Raw genomic sequence first — 21579 nt, 5'->3', positions numbered from 1 at the left:
AATTATAGCAGTGAGTTAACTACTAGCTTACACTGTTATTGTTGACTGCTAAACGTGTGTAATGTAGCAAGCACAAGCAGAATACATTACATCACGACGATAGCACGCGTTCACACAAAATCAGCAGAAACAAAAAGCGGATGTGTGCATACTTTGTTCCAGATGCTCGTCTATATTTGGCTCCTGCTTTGCATTGCAGCATGTGCTGGCGAAAAGAAGTGTGACCTGTGGGATATTCCTGCATCGACACAAAGTCAGCATGAAGTATGTGAAAGTGCTGCTGACCTCGTTCATTTTTCTCCTTCGGCGTCATCAAGGCCAACGTAGGGCATCGCTACACGCTGTAACCAATTGTGTCCAGTACAAGGTGGGGGCCTCAAGGGCTGAACCGCGCGCCCTCGGACACCCACACTGATGAGAGTCAAGCGCACTGTCAGCATTGTCGCCGACATGAATCACACAACAAGCTCCAGAAACAACCTTATCTTCTTTGGCGTGAGAATATATGACCTATAAACTGCAACCTTGGCTACTCCTTTGACTGCACATTTTTTTACGCGGGCATCCCGTCCCCAAACTGTTTTTACGACACACGGAACGTGCCCCGCGTTTTGACTGGAAGGCATACGGACAGAAGAGCCCTGATGAAAGATAGCCTGCTCTGCATTAATCAAAGAGATGAAGCGGTTTGATCCCACTCTCAATTAGATTAGATTACATAAATTGAAGAAAATGTGATATCAATTTTCAACAGGTCATTTGGTTTGATCTTTTGCTCTCTTCTCTAGTTGAATGTGAATGCCTTTGACAAAAACCTGATCTTGTCATGTTTGCTAATCCCCGATAAAGTCTTATTTTAATATGCAACTTCCTGCAATTGTTTTCTTCTTTTGTTTTGGAAAAGGGTGAGATTTATTATTGTAGGTCGATGGCCTAATTTTTCACTGTCTACTAGGGTTGGACTAGTATAGTACCGCGATACTAATGAATCATATTCTGTACTATACCGCCTCTAAAAAGTACAGTTTTGTTTTTTTTACGGGCATGACGGTGCGTTGTCGTCACGTCGTGACATTGCTGGTTTTACGAGCAGAGGAGCATGTTCGGCAGCGCACAATCACGTAGTACTTACAAGCAGACACAGTGTGTAGACAGAAAAGGGAGAATGGACACATTTTGAGTTAAAAGCTAGCAATAAAGGTGTAGTTATAACACTGAAATGCCCTCAGGAAGAGGTGCTTTAAGACATGGCTAGCTAGCTAGCAGCTAACATCCATCCATCAGCAGTGTTTTAGCTACTTCTAAATCACTAATCCTCGCCTCCACGGCGACAAATAAAGTACGTTTCTTACAAGTATCATCCCTGCAGGACGACCGGCGTCACAATGTAAACAAATGCCGTGGGTGGATATACACCCGACATCCACTGCAATGATACCAAGTACACGAGCGTATCTCGTCGATACTACTGTGATTACATCTATATTTTTTTAGCACAACAAAATCTATTTTCGTTTTTTTTTTAATTATTTATTTATGTTTATAAACTCAGGAAATACTTACCTGGACACACGAGGACTTAAATTATGATCAATAAATCAATCAAAGTTGTCTTATATAGCCCTAAATCGCGAGTGTCTCAAAGGGCTGCACAAGCCACAACGAATCATTGTATGATCCTGTAACTACTTGGTATCGGACAATACCTAAATGTGTGGTATCATCCAAAACTAATGTAATGTATCAAACAACAGAAGAATAAGTGATTATTACATTTTAACAGAAGTGTAGATAGAACATGTTGAAAGAGAAAGTAAGCAGATATTAACAGTAAATGAACAAGTAGATGAATAATTAATTAAAGTACCAACGATTGTCACACACACACACGAGGTGTGGCGAAATTATTATCTGCATTTGACCCATCACCTTGATCACCCCCTGGGAGGTGAGGTGAGCAGTGAGCAGCATCCATTTTCTACCACTTGTCCTTAATAATTTTGACAAAATAATAGAATGGAAAAAGACACAATATGTTACTGCATATGTCAGCAGCTAAATTAGGAGCCTTTGTTTGTTGTCTCGTAAGTTCACTATTTTATTTAAGGACAAAATTGCAATAAGAAACTTAATGTACCAGAATATGTTTTGTTGAAATAAAGCCAATAATGCCATTTTTGTGGTCCCCTTTATTTAGAAAACTATTGAAAAGTATCAAAAAACATTTTGGAACAGGTACCGGTACCAAATTATTAGTATTGGGACAACCCTGGGGGCCGTCTGCGGCCTGCAGTTTGATTTTTATTGGCCTGTGACACATTCTACTGACAAAATGAACACGTCCCAAATAAGAACATAACACAAAAAAACAAAGAACAAATTTCCCCAAAAAATGCCTGTCCACCAGTAGGTCTTTCTGGATATTTGTTGTTAATATTTGTTGTTCTGTCATGAGGAATATAAAGCCCTCAAAAATGTTTTAGTTGGCAAAATAATAATATTAGCCAAGAATAATAATACAAAATCAAATTTCTTAAGGGGGTTTGATTAGATATTACACCAATTTGCTTTGTTACCTACAGTAAAACACAAAGTTATAATATGGATGTTTTGTTCAGATGAAGAAGCATATATTTGACCTACATTGTATTGGTTTTGCTATCTTCAATGTACAAAATGTATCAATTTAGACCTTGCATCCTTCAATTTTTCTGTGTACAGCCCTCGCTGGAAAAAGGTTGAACACCTCTGTTCTACGTAATCTCACTTAGCTTCTTTATGCTCTGCTAATGAATGACGCTTGCTCCAATTTCTCTGACTCAGTGGTAGGGATGGATGTAAGTAACAATTATTGGGAGTAATAACACACAAGGGTAAAATACCTGACGGTCAGTATGATAGGATAGCATTGGATAGGATATACTTTATTTATCACACAATGGGGAAAAGATGTGGTTGCAGTAAAAATAAGGTGAAAACAAGAGGGAAACATCAAAGAATACAAAGGACATAAAATAATTTTAAAAAAGCGCGAGCTGATGCAGCCAGCTGCCATTTCAGTGGCGCCATTTCTTCATGCAGCTACAAAAGTAAAACACAACGAAAATTAAAAAAAAGAGTCATAAATACAGTATATTGCGAACATACGATTGCACCATGCATAGACTAACAACAAAAGAAAAACACAATTTCAACACCCCGAAACTACGCGGTGGTCTAGCAGAGCCGACTCCGGTTAGGCTTCCTACTTGCTCTGGGCCGCGCGGATGAGCGAGAATTCGTCAAGGGAGACCAAAGTGATCCGATACGTTTGGTCAGAGCTCTGTGAAGCTCGTCCATCTCAACGCTCAAGGCTACCTCCGCATCTCTTCCGGTCACTCCAGTGTGGCAGAGAGCCAGAAGCTGGTCTCCAGTGCAAACATGGCCATGGCCAAAAGGCTTCCTGGAGGCAGATCCATAAATTCACCAAAAAGCCCCAAAAACCACCTCAGAAGTCACGAAAGTGCCACCCTTTGTTGCACAGTCCCGAATGGGCCTGAATCAAAAGACAAAAAACACATGAAAACAAGAGGGAAACATCAAGAACAGAAAAGGAGGAAACACACAGAGCTCCTGCAACCAGCAGCCACTACAGCGCGCCATCTTGGAAAGTCATGGTAAAACTAAAAGATTATTGCTAGAGATGTCGTGATCCCATGTTCGGGATCAGATCAGGAGCCAATATTTACCTTTCTGATCAGCTGATTAGCTGCCGAACCAGCCGAACTTTATCGCAGCTGTATCTCAGTGTTTACATGCTAAAGATTGTACTCACGTGAAAGATTCCTTCAAAATGGATGCAATGTCAGGGGGACACAATTACACTTCCAAATGTCTTGATGCATGAGTTGCATTCCTTCCAGGAGGGTACATGTCTTGCCAGAACACCGGCTCAAATATGAGAGCAAGCTGCAACAAACACGTTGTCTATCCACAGTGCGAAGCCACTTTTAAGAGACTTACCCTAGTTAGTAGTTTAGGGATGTCCAGATTAACGTCTTTGGCCTCCGATCCTGACCTGATTTTTGGGCAAAAATTAAATCCTATCTCGAATCCCCATCTAATACTTTGACAATTGATTTTAGAACTAAAAATGTTTTAAAACAAGATAGCACCATAACACATTTTTATAAAGCTTATCCTATTAAATGTACAATTTGCTAGTATTGTTGTTAATCGGATAATGTATGGTATTTATAGATGTTTATTTGAAATAGGGACAGATACAAAAACATAGACATCTGAAACAGTTATCCAATGTATGCATCATAGTGTTTGTAGCCAAAGCTAATTTACAACACTTGTCCCCAACAACAACAACACAGATCCAACATCATTAAAATAGGAAAATAAAAAATAGAATGAGTCTGTAATAATGATAATAGTGATAATACAGACAAAGTGCAAACTAGATAAAAGCCAATAATAATAATAACAACACAGACAAAGTGCAGACTAGATAAAAATCAATTAGTAAAAAATAGTAAAAACTAAACATGGGAACACGATTGTTGCTCAACTAGCCATAATTTTGTTTGTTTTTTTTAAAGTGACAAGTGCAGGTATACTTTTCAAAGTGTCCGGTAAAGAGTTCCATAGTTGTGGTCCTTTTATTGAAAAGGCAGTCTGGGCAAAAGACGTTCTACGGAATGGAACACAACAGTAAATGCTACATACTCTTTTTTTAAACAAACTAAAGTGGCTAGTGCACAATAACTAAACAAAATCAAAAACTACTTGTGGCTCCCATTTGAATCATTTGGGTCTTGCCCTCAAAGCCTTCCCATATCCAGAGACTTACTCCCTGAGTCTGTAAACGATAACAAAAAACACCCAAAAGTTATTCTGTAATAATAAGAAAAGGGAAAATTACGAGCTAATCACTTTCGTATCGTGTAAACATCACAAGATTTAATTTCACAACTTTGAGTTCTTAAACTTTGGAGGATCCACTGTATCATTGTTTCATTTAGTCAAACCTCCATTTTACTTGTAGTACACTAAAACCTGCACAAACTTGCACGTACATATCCTTCATATTTTTCATTTAAAGTACCAGTATAATTGAAAAACAAGCTGACTTTATATGCTTAACTGTGTTTAATTGTATCCATTAAACCATAACCAACTGTATTTACAATCTGTAAAATATGTCTAAATACCATCTAAACATAATGCCACATATTAATTGGGCCATTTTGAATATTTCGCTCTGAACATCTTCTGCAATTTTCGTAGATTCGAGGTCGGATGACGTTACTGGAGGAATGCTTCTGCACACTGACCATATCAATCATTCTAGAAATATGTTAAAATTGGAAATATGTGCTGTTTATCATTCACAATCCCTTTGTAAGACAAGAACATACATGCTTGGCTTTTTTTATGCATTAGAAACCCTAAATAAATAGCTAACAATTGAGTTAACAGATGGAAGGTCCTCTATTGCGCCCATTAAACATTTTAAAAACATCCAGAAACCACCAACAATAATCCATTTACATGTCATGACTTGAACATTAACCAAATATGAGTGATATTGTTATTATAATCGCTAAAGCAGACGGCCTATTTTAGCCGCGCTGTTGCAGCTTTCTCTCCCGTTTGAGCCGGTGTTCTGGCAAGACACGCACGCACCCTCTTGGAATGTATGCAACTCCTGCATGATTGTACCAAGACAACATTGAAATGTAATTGTGTCTCCTAGAGAGTGCATCCCTTTTGAATAAATATTTTGCATGTGAACAATCTTTAGCATGTAAACAGGGACACACAACTGTGATGAAGATCAATTAAAAAAGGCAACTATTGATCGGATCCGAACCCATGATCGGAACATTTCTAGTAAATACCCATATGCAAAACTAGCAATGATGTCCACAATTGTTGTTTTCGTTGCATGTCCAGACTCACCACATTCTCAGCATTTACAAAACCTGAAACCAGTGAAGTTGGCACGTTGTGTAAATGGTAAATAAAAACAGAATACAATGATTTGCAAATCCTTGTCAACCTATATTCAATTGAATAGACAGCAAAGACAAGATACTTAACGTTCAAACTGGAAAACTTTGTTATTTTTTTTCAAATATTAGCTCATTTAGAATTTGATGCCTGCAACATGTTTCAAAAAAGCTGGCACAAGTGGCAAAAAAGACTGAGAACGTTGAGGAATGCTCATCCCACGGGTGAACAGGCTAATTAGGAACTAGTAGGTGCCATGATTGGGTGTCAAAGCAGCTTCCATGAAATGCTCAGTCATTCACAAACAAGGATGGGGGGAGGCGTGAGCAAATTGTCAAACAGTTTAAGAACAACATTTCTCAATGAGATATTGCAAGGAATTTAGGGATTTTACCATCTACGGTCCGTAATATCAAAAGGTTCAGAGAATCTGGAGAAATCACTACAAGGCCGAAAACATTGAATGCCCGTGACTTTCGATCCCTCAGGCGATAATGCATCAAAAACCGACATCAGTGTGTAAAGTATATCACCACATGGGCTCAGGAACACTTCAGAAAACCACTGTCAGTAACTACAAATGGTCGCTACATCTTTGAGTGCTAGTTAAAACTTAACTATGCAAAGCCAAAGCCATTTATCAACAACACCCAGAAACGCCACCGGCTTCACTGGGCCCGAGCTCATCTAAGATGGACTGATGCAAAGTGAAAAAGTGTTCTGTGGTCTGACGAGTCCACAATTTGAAATTGTTTTTGGAAACTGTGGACGTTGTGTCCTCCGGAACAAAGAGGAAAATGACCATCCGGATTGTTATAGGCGCAAAGTTGAAAAGCCAGCATCTGTGATGGTATGGGGGTGTATTAGTGCCCAAGGCATGGGTAACTTACACATCTGTGAAGGCACCATTAATGCTGAAAGGTACATACAGGTTTTGGAGCAACAAATGTTGCCATCCAAGCAACGTTATAATGGACGCCCCTGCTCATTTCAATAAGACAATGCCAAGCCACGTGTTACAACAGCGTAGCTTCATACTAAAAGAGTGCGGGTACTAGACTGGCCTGCCTGTAGTCCATGAAGCCTAAAATACCACAACAGAGACCGGACTGTTGAACAACTTAAGCTGTACATCAAGCAAGAATGGGAAAGAATTCCACCTGAAAAACTTCAAAAATTGGTCTCCTCAGTTCCCAAACATTTACTGAGTGTTGATAAAAGGAAATGCCATGTAACACAGTGGTAAAAATGCCCCTGTGCCAACTTTTTTGCAATGTGTTGCTGCCATTAAATTCTAAGTTAATATGCAAAACAAAATGTGTTTCTCAGTTCAAACATTAAATATATTGTCTTTGCAGTCTATTCAATTGAATATAAGTTAAAAAGGATTTGCAAATCATTGTATTCTGTTTTTATTTACAATTTACACAACATGCCAAGTTCACTCGTTTTGGGTTTTGTATATGGAATAAAATAAACGCCCTTATTTTGAAACAACCACTACTTTTCACATGTCTGCATTTTCATACCCCGATAAGCTGTTGTCATGTCAACTATTCATAACAGTTTCATTAGTGTCTTCCACTGCGTTCATTTTCATCAAAGCGTGACAGCAATTATGAAAAAACAGGCATGATAATCAATGACACAAATGTGAGGAGGCATGAATCAGTCGTTACCAGCAGCAAACTCTCCTCCTCTTCCTGGACGTGCTGACTGAAAGTGGGCTGCAATAGCACTGCCTGTTTGTTCAGGATTACAATTCACCCTCAAGGGGAGGATGGTTTGATTTGTAAGCAGGAGGAGGAGGAGATCAGCTTTGGAACCATCTCCTTCCCTGCGTAGTGCGTACACCTCAGAGCAGCAATAACACTGGAAACAACACACTACCCTGGAGGGAGAGGTGAACTAAAAGTCAGCTCTTGTTTCTTGGAAGGTGGAAGAAAAATAAAATTAAAGTACAAATATCTCTTTGTCATGAACACTGTACAGCATATTCCATCCCTTGATAGGTAATTAAGTGTCAGCTGCACAACTGAGGTAATTCAACCTTCATCAGCCATAGCGCGTGAGCCGATAATGTAAGGGGAGTTATTTATTGCATAATTTAGCCGAGCATGAAACAAATGCTTAAGTGGGGATGAATGAACAGAATGCGAAACTCCAAATTCCACAGTTTCTAGGGCTGTTTGTGGAACAGAGAGCTGATTATGGTCGACACCAGAGACGAGTGCATGTGTGTGAGAGAATTTAAAGATACAGCGTGGATTTAGAACATTGACCATCAATAATACAGAAGCTCAAATGTGCTGTGATGAGTAATTAACAGCGAACACCATCATCAAAATGGCCTAACTGATGATCAACAGTGTCTGGACTATTTTCACAATCATGCTTGGAGCCATTGACTCGGGGTTAATCAGCTAATCAGCAAAGACATCGAAAATTGGTCAGTTTCTGTATATATTTCACATGATTGTAAAAGACATTGTTGGCGCCCCTCAACGGTTGTGCTTAAATGCTTCCAAAGACATAATAGCACAGGCCTGGGCAATTATTTTGACTTGGGGGGCAATATTTAGAGAAAAAAATGTGTCTGGGGGCCAGTATATCTATCTATGTATCTATGTATGAAAATCTGCTGTACAGTATGTGTGCTTGGGTCCTATTTTTAGGAACACTAATACAAAACCTCACAATAATGTCTGATTGAATGCTAAAAACGTTATGACAGACCGCCTTAAAAAACTGAATTTTAAATTTTTTTTACTGAATGACACACCCAGAATGTACATGAAAATAAAGAATGTGGGATTTACAATATTAACTATTAACGATAAAACACTGAATATTGACAACATATGAACGTCACAGCCCCTCTTGATTGACATATTTTCCAATCAAGCGAAAAGCAACAGAAATGCAACAAACACAGCGAAATATGAACGCAAAGGGTAAAAAAAAACCACCTACAATCTGATATATCACTAAGCTTTAGAACTTTGTTGTAAAAATCTCCTTCCGCATCTGTCCCTGACACCCGCATTTCAGGCTGGCCACTCTGGAAACACTCCGTGGAAACGCTCCCCACCCACACTGCTTGGTGCCTCATCTGAGCTGCTGTGACTTGGGATTACCATAGTAACTATCATGTAAAAGTGCAGATTCCAGCCATTGAAATATTTTGTATAGTTCAAGACTTATGGTCATTTGAAAACAGCACTGCACATCATAATGGCAGAGAACGACCCCGCATAAATATGCGACCCCCACGTGACAAACAAATGCCGCAAGTGTCTATATTAGCTATAATAGCCTACTACCAAAATGACTATGTGTCGCAGGCTGAAGCAAATCTTCGTTAACAGAAATGTTGAAATTTAATATTTATTCTACACGTTTTTACAACATTAGAAACCATTAGTAAATCAGAAGCTTCTCAGAAGGTGAGATAACTCCTGGAAATTACTGGCTTTTAATGGCCAAAGGTATAGATGTGTTTGTCCAAGTTAAAGGAAACGGCAGGCTGTCTTCTATTAATAGATTTATTACAATCTTTGGCAAGCTAGGTAATGTTTGCTGTGGGCTGGAACAACATGGCACACAAACAACTATCTGAAATGCAGCCAATATTACAAACATGTCGTTAGACATGCAAAACGGCGTGGCGTAGTGGGTAGAGCAACTGTGCCAGAAACCTGAGGGTTGCAGGTTCGCTCCCCGCCTCTTACCATCCAAAAATCGCTGCCGTTGTGTCCTTGGGCAGGACACTTCACCCTTTGCCCCCGGTGCCGCTCACACCGGTGAAATGAATGATGAATGATAGATGGTGGTCGGAGGGGCCGTAGGCGCAAATTGCAGCCACGCTTCCGTCAGTCTACCCCAGGGCAGCTGTGGCTACGAAAGTAGCTTACCACCACCAGGTGTGAATGATTGATGGGTTCAGAAAAACATGTAAAGCGACTTTGGGTACTTAGAAAAGCGCTATATAAATCCCAGGTATTATTATTATTATTATTATTATTAAAACAAAATTATATACAAAGAGGATACAAGTAAAGGAAGTTAAATGAGCTCAAATATAGCTACAAATGAGGCATAATGATGCAATATGTACATACAGCTAGCCTAAATAGCATGCACTGACCAAATATGCCTGATTAGCACTCCAACAAGTCAATAACATCAACAAAGCTCACCTTTGTGCATTCACGCACAGCATAAAACTTTTGGTGGACAAAATGAGACAAAGAAGGAGTGGAAGATTTAAATGATAATGATAAATTGGTTATACTTGTATAGCGCTTTTTTACCTTCAAGGTACTCAAAGCGCTTTGACACTATTTCCACATTCATCCATTCACACACACATTCACACACTGATGGCGGGAGGTGCCATGCAAGGCCCTAACCACGACCCATCAGGAGCAAGGGTGAAGTGTCTTGCTCAAGGACACAACGGACATGACAGGGTTGGTAGAAGGTGGGGATTGAACCAGGAACCCTCAGGTTTCTGGCACGGCCACTCTCCCAACTGTGCCACATCGACTCTGATTTTACATGTAAACAAACTGTTGCGTCACAGTCCACACTATGGTGAGTTCAAGAACTGCCGAAATTAGTAGGACAAAACGATGTTCATCAAATACTCATATTAAACATATTAAACAGTGGGCTTTCTAACAATTGGGAAGGTTTGTGTCATGTTTGTCCTCAAACAAAAAACATACTAAAACAAATAAATAATTTTTCCCTCAATCCTTTTTTTAAAATGCTCCATGGAGCCACTAGGGCGGCACTAAAGCCGCATGCGGCTCGAAAGCCGTGGGTTGCTTACCCCCGGTATAGGTAGATGATAAAATACAACGAAAAACCACTAACATCCGTATTGCACATCACGAAGAAAAAAAATTACCCTTAACCATTTATAACCATTAGTCAAATAGTCAGCAAAGACATTTTTTGTTGATAGCCACCAAGTTTTTCAACCAACCATGCTCAAATTTTACTTACAAATGTTCATCAGCTTGAAATTATATCATTGCAGCCCTTCGAGGCACTGTGTTTAAGGGCTGTATAAATGACCTTTGATTGATTGATCAGTTCCCTAAAAGTGTGTTTCAACTTTGGGGTGGATTGTACTAAGGACTTTCGAAGTCCAGTTTGGTTCGTTAGATTTTGACCATAGTCGACTATCAGTCGAATCCATGGTGGAGTTTTTTTTGTGTTTGTGATGATAGTAGTGTATAATGGCTGGCCACTTGGTGTTAGTGTCACGTCACATGCTGTAAATCTCGCAGATAAATGGTGATTATTTCAGTTACTCCAAAAAGGAATGCCGTCTTTCATTAATGTGAAAGATAACACACATTTGCAACATTTTCCACTTGAGACAAAGGCTGTGATATGTGATGAACAAATAAACACGGTTGAGGTTGGGTTGTTAAGTGACAGCTCTGCTCTGTTGCTACGCTGACAAGACATCAAACTTGGACTTTTTCTGCGATTTAAATCAGTAATTTATTTTTAAAAAAGGTCATAAATTTTAATTAATGGCATTATTAATTTAATAAATTAATTTAATCTAGCCATGAAATTTCAATGATAAGGTTGCTTGATTAAAATAAAAAATGTGTACGACGACCACACCCCTCTATTGAAAGTACGAACCGAGCTTTGAACATTTCACATAAGTCGTAACTTTATCAGAGCTCTTCCAGCATTCATAAATAACACTAACATTTTGGAAAAAGGATGAGGTGAGAGAAGAAATGTAAATACATGATAAACATATTTGCGCCAGCATTGGAGAAAGTTTCACTTTTGAATCTCATTGCACTTAATTGTGGTGCGTTCAAAGACCCTCAATTAAAGTTAGAAACAGAGGAGTCACTAGGTTATAAAGACAGGGGGAGACTAAATTCCCAGGAGAAGCCCTAAAAATTAATATATCCGTAATGGTAATGGTGTATTATTTTGATTCGTATTATTCGCTGATGATAGTCCTATGTGTATCAGATAACTCTACATCACTGATTCTCAAATTGTGGTACTCCAAAAAATAACTTGATTAATGTATAGTGGGGGTTTTTTCTATTTTCAAACACAGTGTGTATTGTTATAGTGGCCAAAAATATTAAACATACTTCTTAAATAGAACCTATGCCTTGTTTTAATGAATACTTAGGCCTATTATGCTACTGTATTTTGATGTTGGTGATTATGGTGGTACTTGGAGAGCCAAATGTTTTCTGAGCTGGTACTTGGTGGAAAAAATTGGAGAACCGCTGCTGTACCTCACACTCTGATTAAAATGTTATTTATATACACATTCTGGCCACTTTATATGGAATTATTTGGCACTTTTTCTAAGAAAAAATTTAAATTTTTTTCATTCATCCCACAATGGGAACATTATGTGGTTGCAGTGAAGATACAAAGAGTCCACCAAAAATAAGTTTAAAAAACCACACGAAAACAAGAGGGACACATCAAAGAACACAAAAGACATAAAATACAATAAAAAGAGCGCTAGCTGATGCAACCAGCTGCCATTTCAGCGGCACCATTTGTACATGCAGCTACAAAGGAAAAACACAACCAAAAACAAAAATTGGCAATAAATGATACATATTCCGCACAAACAATTGCACCATGCATGGACTAACAACAACAAAACAAAAACACGCCACGGCATCTGCTGCTGGAATAGACCCAACAAAGCAACCAAGAGAGCCTACCGGTACTCTGCCCTAGGCTGCCCACTAGCCCTCAGCCAATGTCCAGTCCGCATGGATGAGCGACAATCCATCCTATAGGAAACCGAGGTATCCGATACATACTCATTTAGCTACCCTCTTGTTGCCCAGTCCCGAACCAAAAGGCAAACAACACATGAAAACAAGACGGAAACATCAAGAACAGAAAAGGAGGAAACACAAAAGCACGGTCTCAATGTGGCTCTCGAGTCTAAAAATTTGCTACAAATAATTCAGTCCAAGCCTGGGTCCGGACTGAGGCAAGGAAAACAAAAAACAAACTCATGACCATAGCACACATAAGCATGTGTGTAAGAGGGAAACATCAAAGAACACAAAGGACATCAAAGACATAAAAAGAGCAGAGTTGATGCAACCAGCTGCCACTCCAGCAATGCCACTTGTACACAACGACAAAAAAAATACATATACACTGTTTTGGCCTCTGCGGTGTTCCACGCCATTGTCTGCTGGAGTGGGGGGGGGGGGGGGGGGGAGCATGGCCAGAGACAGGAGCAGGCCCAACAAAGCAACCAAGAGGGCACCCTCGGCTGCCCACCAACTCTCGGCCAGGGTCCAGTCTGCATGGATGAGCGAGGATGCGTCTAAGGAGACCCAGGTGTTTGATTCCTGCTCATTCAGCCAAGACACTGTGAAGCTTGTCCGTCTAGGCGCTCAGCGCTAGCTCCGCAGCCCTGTCTCTTCATCTGCATCTCCTCCAGTCTCTCCAAACGGACTCTGGTGTGGCAGAGACCCAGCAGCTGGTCTCCATGGCCAAAAGGCTCCCGGGAGGCAGATCCAGAAGTTCACAAAAAAGCTCCGCAGAAGTCACGAAAATGCCACCCCTTGTCACACAGTCCCAAAAGGCAAAAAAAACAACAAAGAAACACATGAAAACAAGAGGGAAACATCAGCAACACAAAAGGATGACACGAGAGCACAGAGCTCCTGCCACCAGCAGCCACTACAGCGGCGCCATCTTGGAAAAAAAATAAATTCCACTTTCTTTATTTTAATGTACATTTTGGGTGTCCCATTCAGTAAAAAACTGTAAAATTCCATTCCGTTTTTTTTAAGTGGTCGGTCATAACGGTTTTAGAACTCTATCGGACATTGTGACTTTTGGTATTAAGTGTTCCTGAAAAAAAGGGACCCAAACACGCATACTGTACAGCAGGTTTTTACATCTAAATGTGTATATATCATTTATACACACATACACATTGGCCCCCCCAGACACATTTTGTATCTCAATGTGGCCCCCAAGTGAAAATAATTGCCAATTTTTATTTATTTATTAATTTTTTTGCATCTGATCAAGCCACGAAAATGTGAATTTCTTATTTTTTAAGTGTGAAAGGTGGGAGAGGTCCCCGGGAGGTGATCTAGTGATCACTTCCTGAGGATCCTTGATGCAGAGGAATATTCATCCATCTTGCTATGGTCTGGATCGTCTGCTGATACTGAGCCAGTGCAGGATGGATGGATATATACAGTATCTGGGTACTTTTTCTAATAATGTCTATACTGTAAACCTTGAGTTGTTAAAGCCCAAGTGCACCTCTCTCCTCAAGCGTGCAGGTGAGAGTGGATAAGTGGATGTGTGCATGTATGAAGGGTTTGAGTGAGCAAAGTATGGTTGTCAAATGATTGTACAATTCAATAAAATATAATTGCAAAAACATATATATATATTTGCCCAGCTCTGGGGTAGGGCCTTCAAAGGCGCGATCTGATTGGACAGTTGTGGTACCACGTGACGCCATTGCTTTTATCTGCCCGTTTTGATGCGGTTATCTCTTTGATGAAGACTTAAAATTTAAGACATAAAAGCCGCACTTTGTTCATTTTGGAGTGTTGGAATAAGACGATCTTTGACGGGTTTTTAAAAAAAAACTCTTGTAGCAGTGAGTGTGACCAGCAGGGAGAGACAGAGAGATAGATAGAGAGACATAGGGGGGGAGAGAGAGAGAGGAAAGAGGCTTTCTAGTGTGAAGTGGCCGAGCCTTTTTCCCCCCACTGTGGTGCATTCAAGGCAGCAGCAGCTTCAGTACCAGCCTGCACTCCGCCGGATACACTTCACCAGGGAGCCGCTACATGCTCCACAGCCTGACGTCTTCTAAACGGACGAAAAGAAGGGGAGTCGTTTTTTTTTGTTTTGTTTTGTTTTGTTTTGCTAGAGTGGGATTTTGTACCTCGCCTGGTTCGTAAGAGGATTTAACTGCCAAATGTTTGCACCGCGACGACGGGAGAGTAGCGGGCTGCTCCTGCTACTGGCGACCCTGGCAGGACTGCAGGTAACCTGAACGCCACATTTGGCTTTTTGGGGGTTGAAAAACACAATAATGTCTGTCCAACTTATTTTCAAACGCACACAACGATGCTCGAACGACCGTTATTAACCCCTTTTATGTCTCTGCAAACTACCCCGTGTCGACGCTCGTCGCATACATTTCAGTTTTAATTCCGCTATTAATTGCTTATTTGCTTAATTTAAATTTTGTTTATTTGATAAGCATTCCAAATGGTTCAGAGTTGATTGCATCAGTTTAAAGACGTTCCTCCTTATCAAATATTGCCACAAAAAACGTTAAAAAGCGAATTAAGTCCACAAAATATTTAATAATATCAACCAGAAAAGCGCAAATATTGTGCCTATACTCATTGTGGTGCAAGGATTTTCAGTTTCTAAAAAAAAAAGTGCATTGTTACCGTTTTAACAGTTCAGACATGCTTACAGTTGAAAAGCCATAAAAAGGAGTAGGAAGAACCAGAGCTAATTTGATCAGACTTACAACTTGTGTGCTTTACCATGTTCTAGTTAAGTGATATCGGTGGTAATATTTGATTCATTATTTAAAGGGGAACTGCATTTTTTGGGGGGAATTTTGCCCATCATTCACAATCCTTATGTTAAAGTTAAAGTACCAACGATTGTCACACACACTAGGTGTGGTGAGATTATCCTCTGCATTTGAACCTCACCCCCTGGGAGGGGAGGGGAGCAGTGAGCAGTAGTGGTGGCCATGCCCGGGAATCATTTTTGGTGATTTAACCCCCAACCCTTGATGCTGAGTGCCAAGCAGGGAAGTAATGGTTCCCATTTTTATAGTCTTTGGTATGACTCGGGCAAGGTTTGAACTCACAACCTACCAATCTCAGAGTGGACACTCTAACCACTAGGCCACTGAGCAGGTATGTAAGACAAGCACAGATATTTTCTTCTTTTTTTGATACATTCCAAATATGAAGTAAATGAGATCTAAAGTTCGCTTACAATACTTTTCTGCCCATAAAGCCCTTTAAAAAAACATCCAAACACCTCCATTAAAGTTTCATATCATACTGTAAGTATATATGTGACATAGTAACGGCCACATTTACAATGAGATTTAATATTTACATATTTTGTTCATTTCAAACATACACGGCACATTATTTTTAAATATGCATCATGACTTAGTTTTTTTCCCTCAACATCACTGATTACTGCTCACTGCAGACTTCACGACAACATTACATAATACAACCACTTACTGTACAATGTCTGCGGTCATTAGGATGCCGACTGCTAGGCTGTTCATGTAGTCCCGTTTAGATGAAAACTTATTCATAAATCTCGCAAAGAAAAGACTGATGGAACCAAGTGTATTTTCGTGTAGTTCTCGCCATTTACGGGAAACCGCCGACAAGCTGATCATGTCGAAATAAACAGACTAGTGATCACGACGCCGCTACAGTTTGTCGGTTAGTGCTTATCACAACAATATCACTAATATTTAGGCACGAAATTTAAACAGAGTGTTGTTGGCGCTTTTTAGGTGTTTTTTAAATTGGATTTTATGGGCGAAATAGAGGACCTCCCATTGACTACAATGCAAAAAACAATTAAAAAAAAAATACATCCGTCTTTATGTCTTTCACAATGATTGTAAACGATAGGCAAAATTCCAAAAAAAGTGAAGTTCCTCTTTAAGTGTTTTATTTTCCTATGTTCAAACACAGTGTTACCGTTCAAACTTTGTGTACTTTTACAGTGTCCAAAAATATTGAATATATTTGTTAGATAAAACCTCTGCTTTGTTTTAATGAATTCTTATTCCTAATGTTGTTCATTGTGCTGATTCTTGGAGAGCAAAGTATTTTCTTGGGTAGTACTAGTTAACATATAGCTATCATACTGAGAACCAGCACTTGTCTTTTGGCCTTTTTCGTCAGAGTTACACATTTGGGAAACAAATTAGCCATGTTATGCTAAACACGAACGTCCACAGTAGAGGACACTAGCACTGCGGGGATTTTCAGTTTTTCAAAAGTTTTTTGGTTCAGTTCAATAACACCTTATTAATAAGCAAATTACAATAGAAAACATAATTTGGTTTTATACATTTGTACATTGCACTTGCAGAGTTTAAAAGCCCTAAAAACTTTACCACTTTTTAGTACTAATACTTCTACAGTACCACTTGTGGTACATGCAGTATTTTTCAGTTTTCTAGGTAGGTTTTTTTTTTAGTTCAGTTCAAACACGCATTAGCAAATTACAATAAGGAACACACTTTGGTTATGTTACATTTGCGTAGTTCAGTTGCCCCAAAAAGGCGTAGAAAGAAGCAAGAGTTTATTTCATGCTAACTTGCACAGACGTACAATTTTACAAACTTCTAGTAAACTCATAGCAATCCTGCTGAGAACCAGCATTTGCTTTTATTGCCTCTATTGTCAGAGTTACACATTTCGGGTAAAAACATCTCCCTGTAATGCAAAACAGGAACGTCCACTGCAGAAGACAACAACTCTAAAATGATATACATGATACATGAACCCTTAGATAATACAAATATTAATCTAATTGTAATTCAATTTGAATACAATGTTCCTTCTTTTAACCTAATCTTTTACTGCAGTGATAAGGTTGTGTTGGGGGTAAAAAAAAAGTTACAATATTAGGAGAATACAGTAGTCATGTTACAAGTATACAGCTACGTTACCAAGAAAAACTTCCATAATGTGACGAAGAATGCATTGAGAGCAAGACTAAAAAGCCACAATTTTAACGCAAATGACTTTCTCTTTTTTAAATAAATTGTTCTGTAATGTTCACACAGGAGTATTAAACACAACTTTTATGACAAAACAATGTTACGATTTAAAGTACTTTCTGAGGGGATACATTTCCAGCTCCACGCCGCCCTAATCCCATTTTTTATCTGAATTCCTCGGATTAAGAAGTAGCAACAATGCTTTTTTGTTTTACATTTGTATCTTTAGATGAATGCGGAGGTTGTGTACTAGATAGACATGTAGGATTAGTAGTCGTGCCTCTTAATTCTGTGTGGGAACACTCCCTAATACCGAGAAACAAGTGCACTCTGCTTCCCTGATATCTTCTTTATCATCTTCATGACTCATTTCAAGTGCGGAGGCATCCAAATACCATTAAAATCCACAGTTGGTCATCATGAAATCGCTAGTTTCTCTTCAAAATGTGCGACTTTAGGTGTTTTGTATCGCGACAATAGCGGATTGTTGGTGTTGACGTTTCATTGCCTTGTTCCTGTTCTTGCAAAGTACACAGTTTGTCCAAAGCACAGTGTTGATCAGAAAGGCCGCCCATGCAGGCTTTGGCAGTAACACCACCCTGTGCCTAGGCCCCTCCGCTGGGACAAATGGAGCTTGTTCTTGCCCAGCCATGCTTTTTGGCTAATGCTTAACCCTTTTGGCCTCATTATCCTAATTGCAGTCCCTGCTATAAAAACAACAGATGCTTTTGTACAACTGAGAGAGGGGTTAGATGGTGGGGGGGTGTTCAGAACGTGACCAAGAGGGTTTGATAGGGCATTTTTGGAGGTTGATTTATGACTTATTGTCGCACCCCCACTTTGTCTCTGTCCACCACAGATTGCAGCAGAATGCAAGGCCATCCCACCATGCAGGCCAGGCTTCTCTGAAGACGTATATGAGGTCGTGCTGCCAGATAGCGCTGAGAAAGGACAGCCCCTTTTCACTGGTAAGTCAAATTTGGCTTGGTAACGTCTGCTTTTGATTGAGTGTATGTGTCGGTATGCTCGTCTGTGTGTGTTACATGGTAGGCCAACATTTCTAAACAATTACCACGTCAGTAGCTATGTATGTTGTTGGCCTCATAAACTCAAGCTAACATGTGGTTCACATTTATACGTCGCTTGCCCATTTTGCTTACATGTTCCCTTTCCTTTGTGAGCCGTGACTTGAGCACACAGTGCAGCTTGTTACTCAAATGTAAAGGCATACATTGTGGCTGAACAGTCGCTCACATTTGCATATTTCACTGAGGGGAATGGAGGATACATAATGGAAATCCATTACACTCATTTAAGTACCTATGCAACTCTTAAATCAAGTAATTAATGTTGCTTATTATGACTGATGAGTATTCTGTGCCGGAAAAAAGTTTTAAAATTACAAGAGCGTAAAAGCCGTAATGCGTACAAAAAAAATAGTTGTGATATTATGGGTATAAACACAGATGCTGGCTTTTGAACTTTGCGCCTAGAACAATCCGGATGGTTATTTTCCTCTTTGGTCCGGAGGACACGACGTACACAGTTTCCAAAAACAATTTGAAATGTGGCCTCGTTAGACCATAGAACACTTTTCCACTTTGCATCAGTCCATCTTAGATGAGCTCGGGCCCAGCGAAGCCGGCGGCGTTTCTAGGTGTTGTTGATAAATGGCTTTCGCTTTGCATAGCAGAGTTTTAACTTGCACTTACAGATGTAACGACAAACTGTAGTTACTGACAGTGGTTTTCTGAAGTGTTCCTGAGCCCATGTGGTGATATCCTTTACATACTGATGTCGCTTTTTGATGCAGTACCGCCGGAGGGATCGAAGGTCACTGGCATTACCGCTTACGTGCAGTGATTTCTCCAGATTCTCTGAACTTTTTGATGATATTACGGACCATAGATGGTGAAATCTTTAAATTCCTTTCAATAGCTCGTTGAGAAATGTTGTTCTTAAACTGTTGGACAATTAGGTCACGCATTTGTTCACAAAGTGGTGACCCTCGCCCCATCCTTGTTTGTGAATGACTGAGCATTTCATGGAAGCTGCTTTTATACTCAATCATGGCACCCATTTGTTCCCATTTAGCCTGTTCACCCGTGGGATGTTCCAAATAAGTGTTTGATAAGCATTCCTCAACTTTCTCAGTCTTTTTTGCCACTTGTGCCAGCTTTTTTGAAACATGTTGCAGGCATCAAATTCCAAATGAGCTAATATTTGCAAAAAGTTGACCAGTTGGAACATTAAGTATCTTGTCTTTGCAGTCTATTCAATTTTTTTTGGGGGGGGGGGGGGGGGTATCCCCCCGGGGGGGGGGGGGGGGGGTCCCCTCCAAGGTTTCTCATTGTAATCCCATTGGGTTGAGTTTTTTCTTGCCCTGATATGGGATCTGAGCCGAAAATGTCGATGTGGCTTGTGCAGCCCTTTGAGACACTCGTGATTTAGGGCTATATAAATAAACTTTGATTGATTGATTGATTGACTTGGTAGACTGTGCTCTCTTTGTTCAATGCAGTTTCAATTGTTTTTTATTGTAAAAGGTAACACAGGCTACAATTTTTTTGCCCTCCCTGGATGTTGCAATTTCATTTGCCAAATATGTAATCAGATTTGAAAAAAAAACTTTTGTTGATATGTCATCACAATGAAGTCGCTGTAAAATTAACCACACTAAAGAGAGTACAATATATATGTATATATATACACCTGAAGTGCACATACAAGTAGGAATCATGTTGGATTACTAATATAATTTGGAATAAACTGAAAAAAGCAATACAATTATGCAGGATGATGGTTGCGCTCTAATGCCGCCTGCTTAATGCTAACGTACAATGGATTAGTTTATTGACAAGTTAACTTAAATTAGCACAGCCAATCGCAGGGCACATATAGACAATCATTCACACTCACATTCATATCCATGGACAATTTGCGGTCTCCAATGAAGCAAAACATGCGTTTTTCGAATGCATGCACGGGGTTAAGTGCACACTCCATCCACGCAGACGTCCAAACGGAGGTTCGAAGACGCACACGGCGTAAAGTTATTGTCTGTAGTAATGTCAAAAGATTTACGGTAGTTTACACTGGAATTGAACAAAAAATGCATTAATTAGCTTCAAATACCTTTCTCTTCAACTTTCTCTTACTTCTGCCGGGTGTCAACTCGTTTAGGTGCGCGACCAGCTACGTGCTTCTGACAGGCGATTTAGATGCACGTTTTGCTTTTTTCAAAATAAAGCAATGAGGAGCGTTTTTATGATATTTGAGCTGTTTTTCAAACTTATTATATCCAATAGTACGTAAATAATAGACTATATACAGTAAATCCATTCATACAATGTATCACTTAATTTTGTTTTCATGTTAAAAAAGTGTTTTCATGTAAAAAAAAAAGGAAAAATCTTAATTTGAAAGTGTCGAGACACAATCGTTTACATGTAGGGGGGAACCCTGCATTTATTAAATAGCAAAGTTTAAATGTATTTAACAAAATAAAGCTTTGATGTTACAAGACTATAATCTTGATTTAATGTGCGTAACGTGGGGAATAAGTCGTAACATTACAAGAATAAAATTACAGCGTTTTCAGACACAGTTAAGCTGTAATATTAAGAGAATACATCAACGATATTACAAGACAATTAAGTTGTACATAGTTGCAATATGGGGAATAGGAGTGAAAGGAAAGTTTTATTGTTATGAGAATAAAGCCATAATGTTGCAAGGCTAAAGTGGGACTATTTCGAGACTAAATTTTTACGGTA

General features: G+C 39.5%; 1 protein-coding gene across 1 annotated transcript in view; it reads left to right on the top strand.

The window, feature by feature from the left end:
• Positions 1-14679: 14679 nt before the first annotated feature.
• cdh2 (cadherin 2, type 1, N-cadherin (neuronal)) overlaps positions 14680-21579 on the top strand; it is a 140284-nt gene continuing 133384 nt past the window's right edge. The window contains exons 1-2 of the mRNA XM_062022683.1: positions 14680-15058; positions 18663-18771. Coding sequence (XP_061878667.1) covers positions 14990-15058; positions 18663-18771 — 178 coding nt within the window. The 5' untranslated portion in view covers positions 14680-14989. The remainder of the gene's footprint in view (positions 15059-18662; positions 18772-21579) is intronic.

Source organism: Entelurus aequoreus, linkage group LG16 (assembly GCF_033978785.1).
Source record: "Entelurus aequoreus isolate RoL-2023_Sb linkage group LG16, RoL_Eaeq_v1.1, whole genome shotgun sequence".
Lineage (NCBI taxonomy): Eukaryota > Metazoa > Chordata > Actinopteri > Syngnathiformes > Syngnathidae > Entelurus > Entelurus aequoreus.
The sequence above is the reverse complement of the archived record's forward strand: the minus strand, read 5'-3'. Positions and strand labels throughout refer to the sequence as shown.